This window comes from Limulus polyphemus, unplaced genomic scaffold, assembly GCF_000517525.1.
Source record: "Limulus polyphemus unplaced genomic scaffold, Limulus_polyphemus-2.1.2 Scaffold549, whole genome shotgun sequence".
In the NCBI taxonomy this organism is placed as follows: Eukaryota; Metazoa; Arthropoda; class Merostomata; order Xiphosura; family Limulidae; genus Limulus; species Limulus polyphemus.
In genome coordinates, this window is record NW_013666159.1 from 166,667 (window position 1) to 194,643 (window position 27,977).

The 27,977-nt window shown below is 32.2% G+C and overlaps 1 protein-coding gene across 1 annotated transcript in view; it reads left to right on the forward strand.

The window, feature by feature from the left end:
• Positions 1 to 2,887: 2,887 nt before the first annotated feature.
• Positions 2,888 to 27,977, forward strand: part of LOC106459035 (serine/threonine-protein kinase MRCK alpha-like) — a 135,974-nt gene continuing 110,884 nt past the window's right edge. Inside the window, exons 1-4 of the mRNA XM_013918606.2 lie at positions 2,888 to 2,988; positions 8,691 to 9,288; positions 24,440 to 24,531; positions 26,458 to 26,541. Of these exons, the coding sequence (XP_013774060.1) occupies positions 9,105 to 9,288; positions 24,440 to 24,531; positions 26,458 to 26,541 (360 nt within the window). The 5' untranslated portion in view covers positions 2,888 to 2,988; positions 8,691 to 9,104. The remainder of the gene's footprint in view (positions 2,989 to 8,690; positions 9,289 to 24,439; positions 24,532 to 26,457; positions 26,542 to 27,977) is intronic.

The following is a 27,977-nucleotide window of genomic DNA, read 5'->3' on the forward strand; positions in this document are numbered from 1 at the left end:
AATCGACCAGAAGAAAAACCCACCGTGATGTGATTAAACATCTACATCTGGGACTTTAGTAGCCGTCATAGTTCATTTACTTGTACGTTTTTCCTATTTTAATACATCTTTTGGAAGAGAAGAAAACATTAAAGTAGATGCCTTGAACTTTAACTTTATCATGAGGGAAACTACGTTAATCTCGTTTATAATGCAAAGTTGAGGTATCATCATTAATCCGCAATAAAACATTATGTTTGTGAGAAGGCAAATAAAATTATGGAATTTTTGGAAAACACTTAAACGTAAGAACAGTTTGAAAACAGCACAGGTTGAATCGTATGATACCCGAATTATATTGGTGATTTATTTATTTAGTTCGCCCTTGTTTTATAATAGCAAATCAGATACAAAAATAGTCAATGATTCTTTTAAGTTTCCTCTCAAAGTAAAGTTGATATCAAATGTAAAAAAAAAACCTTGTTTCAAAACATCATAAGAACAACCATTACAAATTGTAAATATGTAGTTTAAGTATTTCTTTTTTCTTCTTTCTTTCCTGAATTTAGTAAAACAAACATTTGATAATTTTCTTCATAATAGTTTATTAATTTTCGTATAAACAATGTTACGTCCATTACAAATATTATTTGTCAATAATTCATTGCTGTGAAGTTTATTATAAATATATTTATGCGGTTTAATTTAACATAAACAGATCTCAGGCAGACAAGCCTAACGAGCTATCTCGAGCCCCTCCAGACTAACGGTTCCCAACATTTTATGCTGCGTACTCCCAGTCAGACCTTTCAGCCAGTGGCGTACCCCTGACCCATATAATTCTAAACAACTTAACAGGCCCCCCTCACGAGCTAATGGGGGACATTTTTGTTAAAAACAAAAAAAACTACCCAATCTAGTTTTTCTTAATCTGAACTGAAACTTTTTGAGATTTTTATTGGCTAAAAGAAGACATTTCCCGCACTCTTTTAGCGTTGGGGGTGCAAAAAGTGATTTGAAATGGTAAGGTGACTGAAATCCGTCAGCGCATCACGAATTTAACGGTCAAGCACAAGAAGCATGGAAGCATATGTATTCAAGAACAGTTTAGAACTACCTTGGTAGATGTTGTGCAGCAAGCCTGTAGCTGCTTACAAAGTGTTCTACTCTGTTCATCCTATTGCTGACTATCATGATGCTACGACCTTCCTTATCGAATGATAAGTGAAATCGTCCATATCTCAGTTGAAAGCTAAACATAAAAAGATAATAGCAGAAGCATAAAAGGTTGGCAATTGCTTAATTAATGATGCTGAGAATGTGGCTTTATTGATATATATACTGAATTTACTCCCAGCGGGCAGACCTTAGTACTAGCTAAAATGGAGACTTGAGGATGCTGTATTGCTCTTAAAAATTTTAACTTAACAAACGAAAACTTCTCTCGAATAAGAGACTCCAAAACCATCATCTTTGGAAGTTTCCGGATTGAGCTTACTTTTAATATTCAACAAATTGTAATGTAAAGACACCCCTTGACTCCTGAGGGACGTGTTAAAATTGGTTTCTTGCGTTAGACATACAGTCCTTTACTGACCACTAATAATTTAAAATACTGTTACGTATCTGCTTGTTTGTTAATTTCCGGTATGAATTCTTTCCGAGGAACTTCAGCGATACAAGTCCTCTCTTGATTAAAACTAGTTTATTCTTTCTCAATACAAACTTTGTAATACACAGAATTTCCACAGTCAGGACGTTTCTAAACTTAACTACTTTTATAATACACGCTATAAATCACAGTAATTCACACACTGTACTTCGGTGCCTACTCTTCTCTTGACTCAATTATCTATCTCTTCAATCCCGCTGGTTTTTCTCGCCAGGCTCATATACTAAAAAGAGGGTGTCTCGAATGCACTCGGGCCTTCATGATCATTCGAGAAACTCTAGCGCCATGCTCCCAGAGTCGCGTGACTTCCGCTGTCGTAACAATGTTTGTAAGCAATGTACCCTCATCTCCAAATATTAGAGGAAGCTTCTCGATTATTGCGTCGTCATCATTAGCATCTTTCTCTAGCAAACATGTAATCTATAAAATGACAAGTATAGCTTACAAAAGTAGCACAGACTCATATAGTTTCAATTTACTCTTTCTGACTATAAGTTTACCTGAAAGTACCACACTTTTACCTGTGTAACAGGGACAGCACACGTTTACGACCTTGAGATATCCAATCAACGAGAATGTTATAACTACATGTACAAACTCCATGGAAATTTATAAAAAAAACAAAAACATTACATGAATATACCTTAATAAAAATGTATTCTATACAAGTTAAGGAAGGGTGAAATTCATGACTATTCCAGTCATTACAAAAGTAGACCAGAATAATTTAATTAAAATAATAATAAGGAAGAATATTGCGTTAATGGTAAGAACTGCCAACTTCAAACTTTATTTTGAAAAACACTGACAATACTAAAACAACGATATTGATTACTAAATAAAACTTGTGTTGATTTTTTTCACAACATAATTGCCCCCGGTGGCTCAGCGGAAATGTTATGATCTACAACCTATAATGCGGGTTTTGATCCCCTCTCAGATAGCCATTTGTGTAGTTTATGCTAAAATAATAAGCAAATAAATACAACTTTATTTTTTCATAAAAATACTTGATTTGTTACTCAAAGTTTTATCAATATATAGCTTAATTACTATATCGTCTCCAACTCTTGACACACAAAACATAGTTAAAATCAACAGTATTTCTGTTTGTGCTTACACCTGCTCTTATAAAATTGTCTGATGTCATGTCAATTACTCTGCGTTTATGGACTATACATACATTCTGTGGTGTAAGTAAACTGGAAGTTGTATATTTCCTGTTTAATGTGTGGTAACTGGTTGTGGGGGAATGAATGAGCGCCGCCTTGCGCATTTTAGAAAGGATAACTAATTGTGTTCTGTGTATGTCTTGTGAGGTTAACTATGGTTCTGCGGTAAGTTAATTTGTTTGGTTGCGTAAATTGTAAATGTATTTTATCAAAAATAATTATTCTTGTTATCTAAAGTTTGAGTTGTGAAACTGTAATAATTGTAAAGTTGAATGAGAAAATAGAGTAGTCGTGTTATTTTTTTAGCTGTTATATGTAAATAATGTAAAGCCTAAACTCGGTAAAACTAAGCAGAGCCAGAGGTAACGACGTTTAATTGGTACAGTGGTACTGGTAGTGGTATACAAATAATAAACTATAACTTTATAAGTATAATAAGAATAATAATACAACTCTGGCTATAGCCCAGTCTAGACCTTATTATTAAATTATATTTATAAATAGTCAATAAATATTAATAGCAATAGGCCAGTTAATAGTAATTTTAATTTAACTTATAAGTATAACCGTACTATGACTTCATTATAACCATATTGTAAAAACTGTACCTATAGCTGTAGTCTAAAGTATCTATTTCCTCAATCTCTTGCCGAGATATCTGTTACAAGTGTTGCCGTTTTAACAGTCTTAACACGTTTAGAACAAGTAAGCCTACTTTAAAACTAAAAGAACAATAACTGGATAAGCACAAGCATGTACTACTAGCTTGAATTTCATGTGCTCATTTTGCTTTTGTTTTATGAATTTTGTTACCCAAGACTAGAATTTTTAATCTGTCATACTGATTGGAGTGGTACAGGCCTAATTACTAGAAAAGACTAAATCTTAAGCTAAATAGTAGCTTTCTGTTATGTTCCTCATCATATTCTTTGTAGCAAATGTGGGAGGAACTGGCTAGATATGTAGCAGCAAATGTACACGTTTCTTGTACACTGTAGCTCATGTAACATGTGATGCCAGTCTTCCCAAAGCTAGGAAGGACCTTACACACAATGTCATGATGCTGTATATGAAATAATATAAAAAAAAGAAAAGATGTATAACTTCCTTTTCTGTCATTTTCAGTGGGTAGTATATGCACTTTTCAATCTATTTGTAGTTCAATCTCTTTTGATAATTAGATCTATCAGCTGAAGTGTTTTGACTTGAATGGCATTAGAATACTTAAATATTCAGAAAGTTGTGATATTAGTTGTACACGAAAATTGGGAAATGTACTATCACACATTATATAATTTAATTCGAAGAATAGTCTTTTGGTAGAAAATTAATGATTGAATGTAGTTAAATAAATTAGAAACTAATGTTTCATAGTTTTAGTTATCCTAAGTTGATTCACAATTAAAAAGTAGGGAAATATTATGGTACATACACATAATTATTCTTAAGTTGTAACCTTTTTATCAACCAATTCCAAGCCTTGAGTCAGATCACTTTAATAAGTATGGTGGGTTTAGAATTCAAGTTGTGGAGCAAGTATTTGACAAAAATTTATAAAGTCCAGAATCTAATTATAGGCTATAAACCTGCTAGAGTGTAACAATGAAGTTACTAATGTAAATACAATAATGCAATACTTGAACATAAGGTAACAAATGGTTAGATTGGGTAATTAATTCAGTTAGTTGATACAATTGATTACCTATCAGCATTGATTACATCTATTTGTGTTATGTAAAATAATTAATTAGTTAATATATTTCTATTTAATTGATTAATTTCACAAAATAACCAACTACTCAAAATATTGCCATTATGATATATCTTTAATCAGTTTTGATTAATTCAAGTTTTTCAGTTTAACTGTTTAGTATCATCCAATCAAAAATAGTGTTTCTGATTATTACTATATTTGATTATTACAACTATCCAAGGTTCATGTGATGATTAGTTGAATGTTATTGATTAATAAGTTCAATGATCAACTAATTATCAAATTCAACTAATCACCCAACTCTGCAAATAGGCATACAGCCTAACAAAATCTCCCTAGTTTTTCTGTACTCCAGATGAACAAGCGAGTTGAAATGAGTTAAAAGGTAATGTGGGACAGATTTGAAAATTAAAAAAAAAAAATGCTGGCATTTTTCTCAAATGAAGAAAAGCATAATGGGCAGGTTCAACAATAATTGGCTTACTAAAGACAAAAAGAAGAAAAATAGGAATAAATAAGTTCAAACTGACAGATAGTTTGGAAGATTTTCAGAACTGCAGGAAAGCTAGGAATTTGGTTAAAAAAGAAATTAATAAATTCAAACAGACTTGTGAGAAATGGCTAGCTTGAAATGTTAAAACTAACATTTGATTTGTTTAGTTATGTTAAAATGGGGATTGGGTCTTTAAAAGATGCAGATATCATGGATTTTATTGAAGACTATAAGGTAGTTGAGCTTTTGAATGTTTTCTTGTCTTCTGTTTTTACAAGAGAAGATAATAGCAACATTCCCAACACTGATAATTCTGTGGAAAATATTAGAATTGACCTGAATCATGCAGATATTAATCTTGATGGTAAGTAAAAAAGATTTAGAGATTTCAGATAAAGCATCAAGACCAGACAAGATTTTTCCCTGGGGTTTTAATACAAGAACTGCCAAGGCCATCAACTTGATGGTTTTTACTTTTAAAATTTAAATATCTTTCGTTTGTCTGGCAATTCTTGTGTTAAAGGAGGTAAAAAATCAGATCTTTCATAGTAAAAATCATAGGCTAGTTAATCTTATTTCTGTAGTGGGAAAAATTCCAGAGTCTGACAACAGAAGCCTTACAAAGTGAAATATAATATCATAAATGAAGGCTACATTGATTCACAAAAGAATAATCTTGTGTTATTATTGTTATTTTTTATGATGTTATTTGGAAAATGGAAAGACTGTAGATTTGGTGTACTTGGATTTTTAAAAAAAAGCTATTAAGGTACTACACAAAATAAAACTACATCAATAATAGTCGGGGAAAGACTTGTTAATAGGATTGTAGGGTAGTTGGATGATATTGATAGAGTCATAATTATTAAAGTTTGTTGATGACATTAAACTCTTGGATATTTCTAGTTGTATTGACAATGTTAGGGTATTACAGAGTGTTTTGAATCAGTTGGTAAGTTTTTACAAATATTTGTCAAATTACCTTTAATTATAGTACATGTAAGTGCAAGGTAATGCATTCAGGTTACAATAATTTGTATGAAACTTTGAATATAGATGTAACCCACTCAGTAACACTTAGTATAGTGGTAGATAAGTCACTCAAACTGTCAAAGCAGTGCTCTTTTGCTATTAGTAAAGCTAATAGAATTATATATAGACATTTTGATTACAAGTCAAAAGAAGCAATTATAAAAATCACTGGACCTCACTTAGAATATTGTTAGTTTTCATCTCCTTATATAAGAAAGGATATTGACTTATTAGAAAGGATTCATAAGAAGGCTAACAATAATTCTATGGATAGAAGCATTATCTTATAAGGATGGATTAAGGTCTATTAAATTCTTCTCTGATCAGAATTTTGCAAGTTTACCTAAGAGGTTGATAGGTTAAAGACCCTGATCAAATTTATTTTAAAAACTTGAAGAACTTCAAAAATACTTAATAGGAGCTTTAACTGTTGTTTCCAGAGCTCTTTTGAAAGTGGAGAAATGGTATTTTTTTTTTCTTTTGTAAATAAATCAGTCTTATGAGGATGCAAAATATCTTTGGTTTTTATTTGGGCTTTTCTTGTTAACCAAGTGTTGGAATCTGTTATCGGAAGTCATTTAGATAAATACTTAGAAAACTGGAATTTATATTTTTCAACATAGCTTGGAAAGGTTTTTCCTTTTTTTGTTATGTTATGACTCATCCTTATGTAATGAAGAAATCCTGGTTAAATGTTGTATACATTGTATTTTAGAAAGACTAAAGATCAAATATAATTGTTAGCATGTAATGTGGTATAAGAATATAGATATCCTCAATGCAGTTCTAGATGACCCCAAATGCACATAAAATAACATACATATATGAAGTCACATTTGCATAACTAACTCAATATGAGCACCTGTTTAAATTAGGCTTAGATACATGTAGAAGTGAGAGGAAACCACTTGAAAATATAACCTGTAATATAACCTTTCCATCACAGGAATCATCCTCTGAACCCACTTCAATAAGTCATTATCCTTTCTTAGATAAAGAGACCAAAACTGTACACAATATTCTAAGTGAGACCTAACTACTGATTTGTCATGAGAGATAACTAATCATTTTTTTTCACTTATATATTTATAAATGCACCCTGAATGCAGTGGACTTCACTAATTTACTAATTATGAGCCAGTCAAATTCATTAATGTAAATAAGAAAGAGCAAAGGTCCAATCGCTGGTCTGTGAGATAATCCACTACCAGCAAGGGTCCAGTTTGACTTGACTCCATTAATAGCAACCCTGAGCTTTTTCCCTTTCAACCATTTTACAATTCAATTAAATAGTCTTTTTCTAACCCCTACTGATGAGCTTTTCTTCTTTTATCAGATTATCTAGAATGTTTTTCACTGTGGAAGTAATGCTAACTGGCCTATAATTTTTAGGGCAACTCTTATGATCCACTTTAAAAGTTGAAATAACATAAATTCTTCATTCCTCAGGCACTTTTCCACTCTACTGTCCTACCAGAAATGAAAGACAGAGGGTCTCATGTCTGTTTTTTGACCTCCCATAAAACAGTGGGGAAATCTTGTCTGGTCCTTATGCTTTATTGACTTTTGATCTCTCAATCTTTATACTTACCACTAAGGATTAATATCTACATGATTCAGGTCAATTTTAATACTTCCCGTAGAATTCTCGGGACCAGTAATATTTCTAATATCTTTTCCTGTACAAACAGAAGGGAAGAAAACATTTAAAAGCTCAGTTATCTCATAGGCTTTAACAACAACCTTGCAAACAGTATCCTTTAAGGGCCCAATCCTTGTTCTAAAATTTTGCCTACCTTTAATATATCAGTATGTAAAAATGGTTGTTAGTTTTAACTTTATCAGCAAGCTGTTTCTCATAAGCCTTTTTGAATTTCTTTGTTTTATTTTTAACCAAATCTCTAGTTTTCTTATATTCTATAAATCTTCCAAATTATCTGTCAATTTAAAAATCTTGAACTTGTGGCATTTAATTCTAATTTTATTTTTTCATTAACTTTTTATCAGAAGTTAATAATTCTTTAGTAGATAATTTAGGCAGTGCCTTTGTGATGAAACAAAGGTGAAAATGGCCACTAACTATTTTATCATAGCTAGCAGTAAAATTCTGCTATCAATGTAAAGCAGATGGTACTCATTTTCACCTTTGTTTCATGAGGATAATGATATTAAATGTGACTTAGGATTGTCCCTTAGGAGTTGTGAAAGAAAAGTCAAAATGATTGTTTGTACGAATTGGATTGAAAGATTATGAGAAATGTAAAAAATTTGAAGTGCTTGGGTTGAGGTTTTTGGTTAAAAAATTGCCTATTGGCATTTCCTAAAGGTATATGTATTAGCAGATTAGTTTTACTGTCAGTAACCTTATGGAAAACAGGTAGGTAATTAGTATAATTACTATTTTTATATTTTTAAGAATTTTAATTTGCTATTTTTGATTGACATAAGAATGTTTCTTTATTTATCAGGTATTTAGTCAAAAATAGTATATTTAGTATGTTTTCTGATCAAACGTGCTCTTGTGTTCATACAGATAGTAAAATGTGTTTAGTCACTGATAATGACATTTTGACAAAATGAAAGTATGCAATTTTTCCTGAGTGAATTGTATTATTTTTCTTTTTTCAGGGTGTGGATGTGTCCATGTAGTCTTGCACCAATCATGCTTTGGGTTTCAGAAAATTTAATGCTGTTTGAACTGAGACCTGTTTAGTTATTGAAAGATAGTATAAATTCTTGCATGTAGTTTACCTAAACAAGCTAATCTATGTTGCTTTATTTTTTCATTTACAAGTGATCTCTTGTAGTTCCATATCTTTAGAAGCATTTTTTAATCACATACATTCTTATTTGGTTATTATTGATTGGAAATTATTGTAGATGTATGCTAATGTTTGAGAAACATTTTTTGTTGTGTTGTTAGTAAACAGTGAAGAATCGATTGTATTTTGATAGTTTTTCAATCATGTTATTTTAAGTACGGCATATTTTGTGAACTCTTAATCTGTAACAGTAATAATAGTAATAAAGAAGTAGCCCAAAATGGCCCCAGGTCCAGAGGAAAGAACAAAACAACTGGAAAAACTTTTTCTCGAAGGATGTTTTATTGCAAATGGGACTAGTTATAGCATAGAAATATTATTGGATGTCCTGTTAGTGCTGTACGATGAATGCTGTAGTTCATCACTGAGACGAGAAAAAACATTTTCACAGTTTGTTGAACATGGTAAGAAACATTTTTTTATTTATGCATCTAATATTATGGTCAACATCGTAGATGGTCTGAATGCATTTTTCGATGAATTTACTTTGCATGTGTGTATTACAAATCTAAAACTGAACAGACAGTTTCTTAAAAATATTATTGCACTGCTAATTTACAAAAAATTAAAAACCATATTTCCCTGTACAAAATGTGTAGTAAAAAAAGGTCAATGTATGTGATTTGATCTGTTCATTTTTAATACCTACTCCACTGAAGATGGACAGAGGTTATGTTTTCATCCCAGTGTGTGTGCGTGTTTGTCAGCAAGATTTCTCAAATGGCTCAATGAATTTGGACGGAAGTAGGTATATACATTTGAACTATGACCCAACTTAAAAGTGATTAGTTTTTGGAGGGTCAAGGTCATGAAAAAAAATCTATGTGTTAACATGGGGACTGATTTTTCACACTATTTTTGCTCTATAATTCAGTCAACAATTATCTGATTTTGTTGAAACTTGATGGACAGATGTAGAATGTTATTCCTCATTATCCTGCCAAAAGTGATCTGTCTGTTGATAACAATGGACATAAAGACACATTTTGATATTTTTTGAGAGCCAAGTATGATCAATGCTGTGTGTCGGAGGTGTGCTCTCTACTGAGTGCCCATGTCATTTCTATTAGATTTTATCTTTATTTTATTAAAAATCATATAGGCCTGCACAAAATTATAAACTACATGTTCAGTGAAAAAGAGTATGTGTGACTTGTGCTTTTTTATATCTCGGTTTTGCCCTCTTTTAATTAGCTGTGTATGACTTAACCAGAGCATGTTTGCTAAACCATCTTGGTTAAATCCAATATTTTATTGTATTTCCTACACATTTGTCAGAATACAACTTATGACAAAGAAAGACATACTTATGAAGATACAGTAAGTTTTGTAAGGTTAATGGGAGTGATATTTCGCTGAAACTTGGCTTCTGGCTAGCATTTCTTTTAGTGCAGTTTCATTGAGAACACAGTTTTTTCTCCAAATTCACTTATATCAGTCATTTCAAACTTCATACAAATGGCAGAAATGTCAGTTACAAAGCTGATGTGCAAGGTCACAAAATGATCATAATGTTACCAGTACAGCAGGTGTGGATATTATCATAATGGAATGTCCAGGCCCAAAAAGGCAATCTATAAGAGAAGTTTGAGAAGGTTTATCTGACAGATAATGATGCATGTAAATGCCCGAAACAAAAAACAACATCCACATACAAACCAGATATTTTCAAGGAGGTTCCAGAAGAGGTCTCTAATAACAAAAAGAGGTATGTGAGGAAGGACGATAGAGGGAAGACAATAAACAGTGTTGGTGAGCAGCATGCATTGTTTTGACAATTGACCATCACACAAAGTTGCTTATGTTTGGCAGTGTGTAACTCTTCACCTGTACTGCCTTTACCATTTCCAACTGCACAAAATGCTTGGCAGGTCGTGCCCTATCCATCCATGTATGTTTATTATGCTTTTCCAGATATAACAGACTTACCAAATTACTGTAATTTTCTCTGGTGAAGTTATAAAAAAATTATGTTGATTCAATTCATACATAATAATGAAGTAATTTTAAAATATGCAGGGGAACTTGAATGACTGTTGCTGGTTCTGATGATCATCAGTCATAGTATTTGAAATACATAAGGGTCAGAATTAAGAACATTTCTTTTTTGAAGCCAAAATAATGTTCAAAATGCTAATTAACTAAAAACACTTAGCTCACCATTATTCTGATCAATTTTTATGAAATATGCAGTAAGTTTTCATTTTGTGACATCAAATTTCTCTTTTATGTGTTATAATATATAATACTGTCATGCTATTATAGATAAATGAAAATGGAGCCTCATTATAATATTTGTTTGTAACTTAAAAGCTAGAGTGAGCTATGGATTGTAAAATTTTTTCAGGCTTAACTGTTTATTGAGATAAAATTAGTAAACATTTAGTACGGTAACAAAATTAGAATTAAAAAAAAATTGAATCATATGCATGTGTTTTCATAGTTTTATGTTTATTTAGTTTTGCTAATTCTATGACTTAGCTTGCATTGGTGTTTTGTAGTTACACATGTAAGTAAATTATTTCATGCCATCACCTGGTGGATCAGCAGTAAGTTTGTGAACTTACATTGCTAAAATCTGGGGTTTGATTCTTGATGGTAGACAGAGTGTACAAATAGCCTATTGTGTACTTTGTGCTTAAAGAACAATAAATCATGCTATGCTATCAGTCATTTCTATAAGAAAACAGTTTTTTAATTTCATTAAGCTATAATGTTTCAGTCATTTAATTATAAAAATAGAACTTGAGAAGCATTGTGAAGAAAACTAGAAAAAAAAACATTCCAAGTCATCATAAGAAAGTGAAATGCACTTTAGATATATATGTCAGTAATTAAGAAAATTGTCTTTTTTTGTTATAATTTTATATAATATTAAAATAAGCACACTACTTGTTTGTGAATAATTAGAAAAAATGTAAGTGAAAAGAAAAGGATAGGGAGATTTGTAGAGCATGTAGACTTGCTTTATTTCCTTGTGAAAATATGATTAGCTGTTAGAAGTGTAACTTACATTGAGGCAACCAAGTCATTTGCCTGAGAAAAAATTTGCAGAAAAATCAAGAAAAATAAGTATTTGTGTATGTGTGAAACAAGAATAGTGTTACTTCTTAATCTTGTTTTCAGAAAGTAACACTTATTGTACTTATCCTAGAGAATTTGTTTGCCCATTAATGGTTTTTAATTAGCTTCAGGTGTAAAACTTCTGATTGTCACAAGATTCAAAAGTAGAAATAATGATTGTAAAAAAATGGTTAAAACTGACAAATTTGTTCAGTAACATCCATGTTTTAGACAAATTTGTTGCAACTGGACACAGAAAAATCAATCTTTTGCAACTCTAATGAATTGTAAAACAAACATAAATATGTTATTAGTTTCTTCGGTCTTTCTTCTCTGTTTGGTTATATGCGAAATCTCTGTACTGGATATGAAGTCTTGAACTGATCATAGACTTATGTCAGTTTAAATCTTAGTATTGTTTTTACGTTTCTGAAGCAGCTTGTTAGGTTATTTTGTAGCTGGTAAATTTTTATAGTACTTTGCACGCAAAGTTATGTATTATGAAGTCATCTGAAATTGCTCCAAATTACATTCAAAATGCTTAAAATCGAATTTGGATGGGGACTGTGCCCCTGTCTGTTGGAGAATAAAAGTTCAAGTACAATAACGTGTTTATACCAAACAGTCAAGTGCTTTGTGTTCCTGATTTTTGTTCTTTATATCTCTGTACCCATAGAAATGTCAGTTTAGGTGTCTCAAAATATTGAGCTTTGATATAGTTTATTTTCTTGTTTGTTGCTTTACTTAAAAGATCTTGCACTTCATTATCAGGAAGCTATTCATAGCTCAGCCATGTTGACATTTTTTGTAAATTTATTTAACTGCACCACTTTTCAGCTCAAATGCTTACTTTCACATCTTTTCAAATTTTCATTGTTCATTAAAATATTTTATTTTTGTTTCCTTATTTCACTTCATTTATTTCAGCTGTCAATCATATTGTTTTTAAGTATTCTTTTATACCATATCTCTATCAAGGATGATGACTTTTTTCATTTAAAATGTATTCTCCCCTTGTTGATATGATTTCTTAATCATATAAATAGAAGGAAGTTAGGGAATGAAATGATGTCATAAAACACTTCATATAATAATATGTTTAGTACTATACATTTTGGCTTTTGTGAAGTAGAGAAAGTTCTATGCTATGTTTATGCTTCTTGTTGAATCATGGGCTTGGAAAAAGCCTTAGGACCTTTACAGGAAGTCTGAAATTGTGTACTTGCAGAGATGTATTTGTTTTTGTTGCAAAAATTATTTGAGATTACACACATTCATACAAAAGTACTGTTGTTTTGTTATTTGCTTGAATTCTAATTAAAACATAACCATGAGCAGTTGTCGTGAAAAATACAAAAGCTTGAGTTTTCTAAATCTGTGTCAGGTTTCTTTGAAACTTGTTTGTTCCTAATTAGTACAACATATATGTAATATACTGTGTAAAACAGAAAGTAATTGGAATTTAAGTTCATATGATGGGTAATTTTGCTAACTTTGCAGCAAAATAATGTATCTGTAGTAGAGAATGCATTTGTACAGCATATTTCACATATTTATGTTCAATTAATTGTAATTAATATTATATTACTTTGGATTCGAATTACATTGTTTAAATATGTCTCTCCATTTGGTGTAGTAATGATAAATAGTTCCTTTGAAAGAACCTACAGTAAAGTGTACAAATATATTTATCAAAATTATCTGTTTTTGTCACACATCTTAAGTTACTTTTCCAAGTAACTTACTATTAGAAACTTTAATTGTATTACATTTTTTAATTTATATTTTCTGTGTAAGAAAAAAGATTATGAGAATTCTGCTTGTAAAAAATCAGTTCTTAATGCAAAACTTTTATTCAAATTGGAAATGAAGCACTTTCTACTAGAAAAACTTAATGTTGCTGAGAAAATTGTCAAATGTCTTGCAGATTATAATGAAAAATTTTTTGTAATACTGTTTTTGAATATTTGTAATTAACTCATTCATTATGGCTTGTACTTGTTTTTTTCTGTTCACTGCATCAACCCATCAGTCAATGCTATCTAGTAAGTCCTCAAAATAATCTGTATCTTCCCCTGCTTTGGTGGTGCTTGCTGCTGCAGCAGTGAGATGTTGCTGTACAGGCTTCTCTGACATCTTGAGGGAAACTGATGCACAGAATGTGGAAATAATTGGTTTGCAGTATGACAACATATATAGCAGAATGTTGATGGACAACATTATAGCACAAATTTAAGATCCAACACCCTGTGCAGGAATTTTAAATGCAATAATCCATAAGTGTACTAGCTGCAGTGAACAGAAAAAAATGTAGGGGTCATATATCTATTAGCTGCAGTGATTGGGTTAGGGGTTTTAACTTATTATTTTTTCAAACTTTCATGCCTTGTAAGTTAAATACTTTCTGATAGTTGGATGCATGTAAGCAACAGCATTAAAGATTCCAATAGTTTTAAAATTGTTGACAATTAGTAGATCTTAGAATTAGGATGATTTTACGTATAAGTTATTATTAATTTTGATATTTTTACATATATTGTTACATACTTCCGTGGTTCAATAAATGCTTGTCTCATTTTTCTTAATATAAGTGTAGCATATAAGAAAAAATAGTACTTTTTTGCTAGCATTGAACTTCATGTTTCTGTATAGATTGGATATGAAAAAGTGAAATTATGGAACAATATATTAACTTTGAAACATGTAAATTAAGTTCACATTTTTCATCTGTGTTTTGAGTTTTATTAGAACATCATTTTGGCAAAGAACAAGCTAAATAGGAGTTTTAGAAAAAATATACTATGATAGATATATATATATGATCAACAATTAAATATTTGCACAGATGAAAGCTTGTACAAATATGCACACACACACACACACACTTACTTTTCTGTATCAAGAAATAATTTTGGATAGTGACAACCTAATTTTTACAAGGCATCTTATCTTGTTGATGGAATTTTGTAGATGCAGATGTAATTAAGTCTTTAGCACCTGCTCTTGAATTTATTGAAAGGTTGGTTCTCATGCACATCTTGTGATTAACAACGTTTAGAAAACATTAATGGCAATGATACGTTTTCTAGCCCATCTGTAAAAAATGTTTTGCATCTCTCAAAATATCTGCTATCTGCACTTTTATAAGGACAGTATTCATTTTTTTTTACAGAAGGTGCATTTTAAGTGAAAGATATTACATAAATGGGTTATTTGGTCCAATTGTTTGCTAATATTCCTGGACAATGACCCATTCTCTGCATCTATGATAATATTATAAAAGATGGTAGAAGCTGTTACTTGTATCTAATAATAATAAAGTGGATACTACTGCATACATATATGTACAACATGTGTGTGGTGGTGTTAGCTTATGTTTCCTGTCTGTCTGCAAGTACATCTACAGAGGAAGTTTCATGTGTTTCCTAAGTATTTTTTTTTTTTCTGCTCATAAAGCATACATATATGTATAGTATTAGGATTTATAGTTCAGTTTATTTCAATATTTCATGTTTATTAGTTGGTGGAAAGAATATAGTTAGTGTTCTATTTCTTTTGCTTATCTTATCTTAAATTCTGAGAAACAACTAATAACAAGATATCAGTTATGTCAGTAAAGCATTTATACCAATGTAACAAGCACTATAAAAGGCACTTCATAAAAGCCAAAATGTATAGTACTAAACATATTATTATATGAAGTGTTTTATGACATCATTTCATTCCCTAACTTCCTTCTATTTATATGATTAAGAAATCATATCAACAAGGGGAGAATACATTTTAAATGAAAAAAGTCATCATCCTTGATATAGATATGGTATAAAAGAATACTTAAAAACAATATGATTGACAGCTGAAATAAATGAAGTGAAATAAGGAAACAAAAATAAAATATTTTAATGAACAATGAAAACTTGAAAAGATGTGAAAGTAAGCATTTGATCTTTTAAGTAAAGCAACAAGCAAGAAAATAAACTATATGTCAGTTATGTCAGTAAAGCATTTATACCAATGTAACAAGCATTGGTGCTTGAATTAATAATTAATTTGTAATATCACAAGAATTCAACCTTTTGCTACTGCTGTGTAAAAACAAATAGATGTTTGAAATATTTCAAAAGAATGGTTAAAGGAAGTTAAAGTTCAATTAAACAGCATACATTGTGTTTATATTAATTTATGGTATATGATAATTAAATGAAGTGAACAAAACAGTGACATTTTTAAAGAAATATATTATGTTCTTGAGGTTTATTGTTGTGGCTTTATTTTTTGTCTATAATAGTACTTGGATAGTATGTATTCTGTTCTATATTTCTTAATTACTACAAATAGTCCTCTTCTATCATTTATACCTGTTTCTAATTCAGTCAGCAAGATTTTTTTTAAATGTTAGACATTATAGAAAGAAGTGGGTTTTATTGATGAAAAAAGGAAAAGACTACTTCATTAGATTTCTGATTTTACATTTAATTTGTATTGTTTAATTGGTGTTTGAAAATACAGAATACGAAATATTCTAAACCTAAAGATAAGAACAGAAAGTCTTCAACTCGTATAGTTCTGTAATGTATAATTTTCTTTGTACTAACAAATAATAATAATGATTTTGTTGTGTTCACCCATACTACTATATCAAGTCAAAGAAAATAGGTTAGGTTTTGGTTTTGGATGTTATGATTGTTCCATCAAGGTAAAGACTTCCCCATATAAGGTGTAATATAAAGGTTAAACTGTTCTGGCAATATAACATCCTTTAATGTATGTTCATACAATTATGTAACAGCCATTATCACATAGAAATTGTGTGAGATTAACCTTTTTGTTTTGTGTGTTTTATAATATAATATCTTACGAGTTTATAGAACTTTATCTAGTAAAATTTGCTTAAATCTGGAAACTATAGTACGTGGTATGCAGTTTATTAACTGAAAATTAAAAAGCAACATAAAATTATGTAATTTTAATTAGTTGAGGGAAGAAATGCTAATCATAGTTGGTGTCAGTTTTAAGATATACTGATTTATCTGTAATAACTGCAAATATCTCATTAAACACTGAGATTTGGCTATGGTTTTAATACGAATTGTTTAATTTCTACTTAACCATACTATACCTTCATTGTTCCGCTCGTGTAAAAATTACATTGAGTTTAATATGTTCTCCTTTTACATTAATAATGTGGTAGGATATCAGTTCTATGTAATCCAAGTATAAAGATGAAAAGAGAAACAAGTTTTCAAAATTTCAAAATATTCTTGCAACATATGATTATATCTTGGTTGAAATCTCTCTTTAGTTCCATCTTAAATCTAATATTAAGGCTATAAATGTAGTCAGACTGGAAAAAACAGTGTAACAAAAATACAGAAGAGTGACAAAGTGGATAATTTTTTTAAATAGTTTTACATTGAAAAAGTTATCTTTGACTGTAGATGTTTTGGGCATATTATTTTTAATTATCTCATTACTGAACCCAGATGAGAAGGTGTTTAAACATTGTTTCATTTCCACCTTTCATCTATCACAAATCAAATGCAATTTTTGTTTTTATTGTTTGTTTGTTTTTTAGATGCAAGCTTCCTTATTAACAGAATTTTGATATTTATAAAAGAATATCTAATTTTCGGTAATGGTTATAGCATTTCATAAGTCATAGGCTCCCAACCTTTTTATGTGACATACCCCCAGCTAGACCTTTGAGCCAGTGATGTACTCCTGATGCATATTATTTGTATAAAAAAATGGGTTATATTAATATAAAGTAAATCAAAAGAATTAATTCAGGAACAAGTTAATGATGCATAAACATTGAGTGCTGATTAGTGGAATTCATTGGTAGCTTACCAAGGTTGCTCTCCAGATTTAAGGCGTGGCAATATTTCCTTTTTAATGTTTTCTCAAAGGTACTCGCATACTCCCAGAAATATTTGCCTACCCTCAAGGACACGTACTACACGTTAGGAACTATCATAAGCAATATTACTGGTCAGTCAGTTAGTTAGTTTGCAATATATGTATGCTTACTTATGCCAAACTATGATTGTACAATTTAACATGTCTTCCTTTTTTAATTAGCTTTAGTAATGTTGGTACTCTTTATGTCAACTAAGACTTGTGTTAGATTCAGAAACTGCTGTTTCTGTAATGGACCCATCTCCAGTTTCATGTACAAATCTATGAATCTCTGATAAAAAATTTAGCATTTTATTTCATAAAGAAGTGAATTACTGAAAACCATGCTTAGATTGAGTGGAGTGTATGACTTTAATAGATTCAGGCAAAAGAATTTTCTGCTGATTGCCAACATTCTGTCCGTTTTTTTTTAAACATGGCTCTTCTGTTGTTGGGACCTTTTGGGTCAGGATGCTCTTTTGTCTTTCCTCACCCCCACGCAATACCTATATCATATTGGGGTATAACTGAATTCCCTACTCAGTCTGGCCCAACCTTCTCCACCTTGTTTGTGGGCTATGGAGCTACTGGTTCTCAACCTGTTCACCTCTCCTTCTCCCACTGTGGGCTTCTCTGGAAGTTCTCATCCCTCGTGGTCATGCCCATGTGTTGCTTCCAATGGGTTTTGAGAGACCATTGGAACCTTGTTTGAGATCCCTTGGACACCCCTCTCCTCCTCCTTTACTGAACGACTTTGTCTGTTGGTTGGATCAAGACAACACCACTATGGGTGTTCCTCTTCCTCCTTCACATGTGAAATGTCACCTCTTTCCAGTTGGGGTGCTTACCTGGATGCTTGGGAGGTCTAGGGGTGATGGGCTCTATCAGAGTCCTCTCTCCATATCAATCTCTTGGAGCTCCTTGCAGTTCATCAGGCTTTGGTTCACTTCCATCCCACCCTTCAAGGCTGGTTGGAAATGGTTTATTCCAACAAACTAACTGTGGTCATGTACATCTTTAGGCAAGGGGGCACTCCGTCAAGAGACCTCTGTATTCAGACACTGTACCTCCTTTTTTAGGCCCATGGCCATAATATTTATCTGATGGCTTGTCATATTTCGGGTACTCTGAATCTTGTTGCAGATTGCTTACCTCGTCCCAACGAGATTCTCCCAAAGGAGTGGTCACTGGACCTACTGGTGTTTCAGATGCCTTTGCCACACATCTCAATTCCCAGCTCTCGTGGTTTTGGTTTCTGTTCCACATCCATTGGCTGGAGTGGTAGATGCTCTCAGTTAAGATTGGACAGGCCTCTACCTGTATGCCTACCCTCCCATCCTTCCGCTTCCCTGGGTACTATCCAGACCATTTCGTGCCATGTTCTTTTGCTGCCTCTCCTTTAGTGTGTGTCATCCTTCCATTAGCACATTTCATCTTCACACATAGCTTTTGTCCAGTTCCAGGCCAAGTGGGCTGGCCTTTTACAGTGCATGGCATCCTTGATTTCCCATTCTTTCATCCTTCCTCCATGGTTGTGTTCCAATAGAAGTTGTACATGTACTATCATTGTTCCATCCATTGTGGTTATCCTCCTTCTTGTTCTACTCTTCTCCACATCACATCCTTTTTTACCTGACTTTTTGACAAGTGCCTTTTAGTCTCCTCCATTGTGGGCTTTGGTGCCACCTTGTCAGTCATGTTTCATTTTACACTATGTGCCCATGTCTTTCATTTGCCTGTCCTTTCCCTTTTCTTTTTTTCACTCACTCTATCTCACGCATCCCCCTTGGCCTGCCTTTCTCCCGGGTTAAAACCTCAATATTGTCCTTCAGACCTTTACCTTCCTCTGTTTAAGCCTTTGTCAACCTGTTCCTTCTATCATCTCTCCTTGAAGGCCCTTTTCCTCCTCCTGTTTGCGTGCGGACATCGTCAATTGGATGTGTTCACTATTGATGTGCACCACTCCTTATTTCACAGTTCCTATGTGATCCTTTTCCCCAATCATTTTTACCTGCCCAAAACTTGGCCACTCTGGAGAGTAATTCTGCCTTTACACCCATCTCCCTTCCTTCCATATCACACCTTTTTGATCATTCTGGTCCTGCTTGCCTTCTCTGCCCAGTCAGGGCTCTCTGCTGTTACTAAGTGCACACTGCTTTCTTCTGTGGTTCTCATTTGTTTATTCCTTGGAATCCTTCCCAGTCCTGTGACCTTATTCCTATTACCCTTACAGGTTGGATTTGCCAGCTTATTCACTTGGCTTATTCTTCTCTTTCCTCAGATGATTGTTACCTTACCATTTCCATCATCAGTTGGAGGACATCCTTCATGCTGGTATGTGGACCACTTCCCATACCTTCTCTGCTCATTATCTTCACTATCTGGCCATTTCCTGTTCTATGGGATTTTTTATGCTTTCTCTATGAGTGGGTATGTTCTCCATTTTTCTTTGTAAGGACCTTATTGCATCTCAAGATCCCAATTTATGGTAGGTGTTGCCTGACCAGGTATACTTATTCTTAAATCTTCACTATAAGACCTGTGTGTCAAATATGCCCACTGTTGAAATGGAGTGTTCTACAAGACCATTTGTAATTATTCCTCCCGGTATATTGCTTCATAAAAATGTTTGCCCCAGACCATACACTTATGGACTATCATGAGTAAAGCAGATGGGGATTGCTGCCCATTCCTGATAATCTGTGTATTGTAGGTTGTGGGATCAGTCTGCTTACCAAAATATTTCCAAAATAAGGTGTTGTAGTCACTCATTGCAGTGTTCTTCTGGACTCTCCAACATTCTGTTTCCCCCTTCTCATGGTGGAGCATAGGAGTCTTTGCCACTGTTCCTAACTGTTGGGGTGATGGACCATGGAGGCTTCCTCCTGAGTGTGCTTACTTCCACTCAATTGAGAATAGGGTGGTGATGTTTTGTTGGTGTAGATGTCGTTGATGTTGAGCCTACTGCAGACCTGATGTACAATTACAGATGCTGCCAGGTGATGAATGATGCATTATGCTAACATGCAATTTGTTCCTCCTGCTGAGACATCTTCCTTCCTACTGCTGCCTAGAGGTTTGTTCCCAAAAGATATGGTGAAGTTGGAGCTGGACCAGCTGCATATGTCCTCACATGTGTTTCGCCAGCTACCCCTATCCTACTGTGGACTGGATGATAAGTTCCAAATGCTACTTGGTGCTGAACTGGAGATGAACCCCACTTTGCTCTCCACCATCCTACCGTCCCCTAGATTTTGGCTCCCAGCATATATGGTGTTGGGTTTGCACACATTATTATGCAAATCTTTGTATAAAGTCTCATCTTCCCTACCAGTTCCTGTATCCGAGGTGAAAGGTAGAAGACCCTTTTCCTGCTGTTGGACAGATATCCTTGTCACAGCTTGTCTGGTGTTGGTTAAAGTAGATCTCACATTTACAGTCCAAAGTGTTTAAGTCATTCTATACCAGGGATCCCTTAATTTTATTTAATTTACTGGGGTCCAACCTTTGATACCACCCTTCTGGTGATACAATATCATATGGGCAGAGAGTATACCTGGCTAAGAAGTGGTGCAGTCTCCGATGAGGGTGCTGTCTTCCATTTATTTGCACACCCCATGTTCTTCTCTTGGGTGTTTTTTAAAGGTGGATCATCTCACTGGACCCTCTGCCAACTCTGTGAGAGGAGGTAAGATATTCTATGGAAAATTAACATTTTCCTACACTGAAAATGTATTTCTGATAGATACTTATCTCTTCTCACATTTTCCACCTGACCTTCCAACTTCCGGTATAGATTTTGTACTTACTACCCAATTTCGAAATAATTAAGAGCTACACGGAAGAGAGAGTACTAGATACAATAGGAGTTGTGTCGCACTCCTCTTAGTGGAGGATTGCTGCATGATCATATGCATTATAGCATGCAGATGTCTCACGTGAGTATGCGTGAGTGTTGATAGGAGTATCAAGACTAGTGTTGAGCAAACATTTGCATATGTAAACGGCAGTATAAGTTTAGAAAAGCTATTTGTAAGTAGAGATAAGTACCTATTGGAAATACATTTTCAGTGTAGGAAAATGTTAACTTTTAAGAGGCCTATTTAACATCTTTCACTCGTCTAATACTTGGTGGATGTACAATTGTCTAAGTCTTTATGTATTATATCATCGTATACTGCATTTATAAAGTGTATTGTGACTGCTAAAGAACAACAGTGTCAATTTTGAGTATTTTGATGTAAAAATATTGGATATTGATAACACTAATACAAAACTTGTGTGTGTGTGTAGTTTGAAAGCCATTGATTTACATACAGCTATAAATTGTGTGAAACTACACCTGGAGTACAGTTCTTTTAGAATTGGTAGCATTTGTAGTAACAAAAGAGTTATAAAATTTGATGTTTTAGTCATGTAGAAGGATATTGTTTGTGTTACAAGTAAGATTGCTTATTTGTGTGAAACTTGATGGAAACTACTTTGTCTATCCTTTGTACAGGAATTAGAACCATTTTTAATTTGAACTAGATATGTTTCTTTTGCCTCTGAACTTGGAAAGTGAGGGAGAGAGAGATCAGTTGTGTTCTATTGAGGTTTTACCAATGTATTGGACTAAGGAATTGGTTTTCAAACTTTTGAGGCTTATGTACCTACTTTTTTGCCTGATTTAAAAAAAAATAAACTAGTAGCAAAGATTAATATTTTAACAGTTATCCATTTATAGGAAGGATGTGATTGTATTTTTCTGTCACAATTGAAGAATGTGTGGGGAAGTTTTTGTCAGTTTGGAGGAAAGAAAACATTACTGAGTTTATGCAAGTGGGGGGGGGGCAACTCTAGAAGTGAGGAGAGTACTGGATATATTTGTGCAGGAAGCTAAATTGGGCTTATTATAAGTTTTATAATTCTTACATTAATTTATTTGCATACCACTGACATTAGCTCCATGTATTCCAGACAGTTTGAAAATATCTAGTTTAGCATTTAACTAAGGAAGGAAATATTATTTTATGAGAAAGTACATTATATGCTGTTAAACATAATGATTTCAGTGCTTTAACATCTAACCCTCACATCTTCTTCTTGTTCTATAAATCAGTATATAAAGGTATAAATTGGCATTAGGTTATCTCTTTTTTTATCAGTACATGATGTAGCTTCTTCAGACAATAACTTCAGTATTTACCTGTATGCAAACTAGGGCTGAAACGAATATTATAAGTAGTGCTTCGAAGCTTCTTGCAAGATAACTACCGAAGCTTCTTACAATTGAGTATACTTGTTATATTATAACAATGTATGTATTTAATTTGTTACAGTTTGATTGTACACGAGTTTGACCTTCAGGCATTTGACCTGTCAAAGTTTAATATGACTGGACAGCAGTTGTGTAGTCTGAGCAAGGAAGATTTCCTAGAGTTTGATTACAGGCCTTCTGGAAGCTTTTATTTAGTAGCATTACATACTCCATAATCTCCCATTCTTCCACCACTTTCTTCAGCTTTTCTGCAATGTTTATCCCCATGTGCCATTCTGGGAAAGGTAAGGTTTCCAGTACAAAGGCCTGTAGCACCCAGCTGTTATCAATGTAATGCTCTGTTATGGTGATGTAACTTTCTGTCGTGATGCTAGTCCATATATCCGTGGTTAACAATATAAACACTGCTTCTTCACTTAGCCTTTCTTTCAGACGTTGTTTGCACATTGCATGTTTAAGGTTGATATCAGCGGTAAATTGTTTTCTGCTTGGTAAGACATATCCCGGCTCCAAGTACTTCATTAAGTTACGAAAACCATTGCATTCAACAGTTCGAATGGGGCATAGGTCTTGAAAGATCATTTGAGTCACTCTGTCTTTGCACGTGTATCATTGCACTTCGCAGGCCTTACAAATCTATCAAGGGTAGGCATCTTCCTGCTCTCCGTTATGGTTGTCTCGATGTCTGGACAGTAAAGAGTCGAGTGCTTCGATGCTAGGTGATTCCATAGGTTTGTCCCACCTAAATAGGCAAATTCTTTTTTACAAATAATGCACATGGCTTTCCTACGGTCGTGAAGTTTCTTATAAAAACTCCATACGTCCGAAACCTTTTTACAACTACTTCCAACCGTGCCCTTATCTGACGCCATTTTTTTTCTAATCAAAAATTGTATGCATAGCGCATGCATATAAATAAACGTGCGAACATTCGAATAGGCACTGCCAGATCCAAAGCCTCTGTCAGCTTCGAAGCTTTGGAATATTCAAATACTTCATCTCAGCCCTAATTCAAACATTCTTGATCATTTGGTTTTTAAGAAAAGCTGATTAGTATCTTGTGACATAAAAGTGGCTATTCTTATTTAATTATAATTGATCATTAAAATGTATAATCTTTCAAATTTATATTTTTGTTTAGGACTGAAGTGTTTTTTCAATTTGGTATGGTAGCTTTTGTTTCTGTGTAATATAATTTCATCATTATTTCAATTAATGACAAAATTATTTTCATGTACATGCATCATTTAACTCAGCTTATTTATCATTGACTTACTTCTGTGACATTATGGTAACATTTTATAATAAATAATTTACTGTTATGTTGCTTTCAGTGAAACCCTTGGTACAAAGAATTAAAAGTTCCCGGCTCCTCAAGGAAGACTTTGAAGTTCTGAAAGTCATTGGTCGGGGAGCTTTTGGTGAGGTATGATTTATAAACGTCATCAGCACTCTATTTTCTGGAAAATGTAGGAAAGAGTATAAAACTTCATCTCCCATGTACTGTTTAGATTTAATAGCAGTACTTTGTTAATTTTTGTAAGATTACCAATATTTTCTTGTAGATTACAAGTGTATTTGCTTCATCAGATAGATCTTTTAGGCTTGTAATGAATAAAAAAAAATTACCCAATCAATATGCAAATAGAATTGAAATTCAGGACATTTGCCGTAACCCTGTAAACTTTGGTGTGAATTAGTTCGGTTTATTACTAACCTGCTAGTAGACTATTTCAACTGAATAATTACACCACTACTGTTGATTTTAAGGCTGTTTTTTCAAGCTTAGACTAGTTGAATGCTAGACTAACCATAAAGCTCAACATATTGCAAAGATACCTTTCACTTAACCTAGCTAATTGTACAGTGTCATAGATAATATGAGGAATGAGATTAAGCTGTACAATTTTGCCGTTTATTATACACCTAACCCACTTTTCATACACAAACATTTTGAAATGCAACAAGCACATACTCTGTTTAAGGACACAGGCGTTATATGATAATTCATACCACCCATTTCTGTTTGTGAAAAAAAAACATATATATAAAGTTGAGTGAATTTAAAGTTGATGCTGTTCTAGCAGGAGTAAGCTTGTATATTACAGTATGCTTTAAAGAAGTATAGTAACCTTTAAGTGAAAGTACATGTGCAGTGATTAGTTGAAAAGAAATTTAAAAACATACTTTGTTCATTATTTTATCTCATCACAGTACTCTAGTAATTGTATGTTGTAAGTGATAAAATAAATTGTGAATAAGGAGTCTTGTTGTACTAAATAAGGATTTTTAATTCTTTATTATGTGATAAATAAAATAAAGATAACATTAAAGTGAAATGTTTTTATTACTATAGTTTAATAATGTTGTATAGCTTTGAGTATTCCTAATTGTCCAAGCATGCTTGCTGTTGAAGTGGATGTTTTAGCTACTATAACTTCATAGTAAGGCTAGAAGAACTTCACTGAAGCCACTTAATCTGTTTTGTAAATGAAATACAAAAAAAGTATTATAATCACCAAAACTTTTGCATACAATTTGAATTATCGTAGTCTCTGTTGATCAGAATATTCAGTTGTCTGGATTGATCATTGATATTTTCAATAACATAATGTCACAGGAACATTTTCATGTCTGCTTCTGTTCAGTTTTTTTCCCACTGAACAGAGATTATTGAAAGATGTCATGTTTTTAAAGTTTGTCTTATTACTTAAGTTAAAGACATAATTTCTTTAAACAAGAATTGAGAAATATGTACCAGTATGTGGTTAATAAACTTTTTATGAGAATATATTTATTTCATTAAATGTGTCAGCAAATGTGATTGTAATAAAGAAGGAAAAATCATTGCATAATTTATATACATCCTCATTTGTATTAACACATTTAGTATTTCAATATTATGTAAAGATTACTGAAAAGGAGTTATTGAATGTAGAGTAGTATGTTTAATGGAGATATCAATTTCATTTTATCACAAAAATTAAACAAGGTTTCCTTCTACATAAATATTTGTTGGATGAGGCCTATATTTATAATACTTATAAATATAATATCAGTATTCATTGCATATCAGTTGATTATCTGGTGCTATAATTAAATATAGTGTGGTTGATTAGGAATTTTTGAAAATAAAAATAAAATAGGCATTGGAAAACTTATGAACTCCAGCAAACCCCATAATCAACTAGATATTAAAACTAATTATTTTAATTACACATCAATTGATATATATAAATCCCTATACAGTTTAAAGATAGGTTCATGGCAGTTATTATAATTTTAAATTTTTTTTTGAAATAGTTCAAAAACTGCAGGTGGTAATTGTTTTTGTTAATCATGTTTTTTGTAGGTTAGTGTTGTAAAACAAAAAGACACTAAGAAGGTATATGCAATGAAAACATTGAACAAGTGGGAAATGTTGAAAAGAGCTGAGGTAAGGAAAGTAAAAAGAATATAGTCTAGAATAGATTTTTTTCTTCATATTTCATGTATGTATTAATTTTGTGTGTGTCATTCACTTGAAAATTATGTGACTTGGAATTCTTCTATTAATATATGGACATTAGAAGTACTTTATGCCTAAGTATTCATTTTAAGAATACTGACTAGTCAGTAGTAAAGAGTGCTTGCTCATGTGGCTAGTCACAAAGTAATCTTGAAATTAATTTCTATAAAGGAAGTTAAAAAACACATGCACTTGGAAATAAATCTTACTGAGGAATTTTTGAAAATAGTTTAGATATAATTGATTTCTTTATGAAATATTAGGATATGTTTGCAAAAATAGACAATGGAAATAAAATATTCACGTAAATGAAGAAATACAGTGTATTCACAGAAATTCATTCATGAACTAAATTTGCACATAAAAAAATTAATGAAAATTATGTAATATTATACACATAAAAGAGCAGTTTTTTTCGCACACATCAATGGACTATCACATTTTTAAAGCTTTTACACAAAAATCTAAGGCTGCCTTAGTTGTTCTTAGAGATGTGATATTCAGTGTAATGTCTTAATTATTTAAGAGTGATTACCTGTCAATAAAAATGACCTGTTTTTTAAGCAAGTGATAACTGTTAAATCTTGACAATAATTTTAGTTTTTGTTCAAAAAAATCTTATGGTTGAGCTTTAATTATTGAGGTGAGAAAACTTTATTCATAGGTCCTGTTTCAATATTAACTTCTAATCAGAGCAAGCTGTGTACTTAAAGAAAAACTAGAAATCCACTTGACAATATATGTATCTAATTAAACATACTTTTCTTGCACTTCTCTTAAAAAGATTAGAATTGGATTTTTTCATCAGTTGGGTATATGTGCTGTTAACTGTTTTTGGTCATAATCCTATAGTATGGCCAAACCTGCATGTAGTATACTTACTTGCTTCATTGTTATGCTTACAAATACACTTTTAAAATAATGTTATAATTTCTAAAAAGTATTGTTTTCCTCTCTTAACTCTTTCAGCACGGGCTCGGTCCTTAGGACCGACCTCGTAACTATTTTGTGCTCCTTATTGTTTTCATGCTATATTTTTAAATTTGTAAGCATTTGTTAACGAAATATGGCACATTATCAGTAAACATTACAATGCTTTCATACACAAAATATCAATATCTTTTATTAAGTCTTAAGGTTTGTAAAGCAATGTTTTTCTCATGCTTTTTTTTTTCTTTTTGCATATTGCCTATCTAACATGGAAAGTAATTTTCATTTTAAGATTAAAAAAAAACTTTATATTTTATCACTTATCTTCAGTAATGAATCTCTGTATGAGTTCGGTAGATTTGACCGATCTTGTAACCATCATAAAAAAAATTTGAAAATAAATATAAATTATGCCTCTTTCATTCTAGAATGAA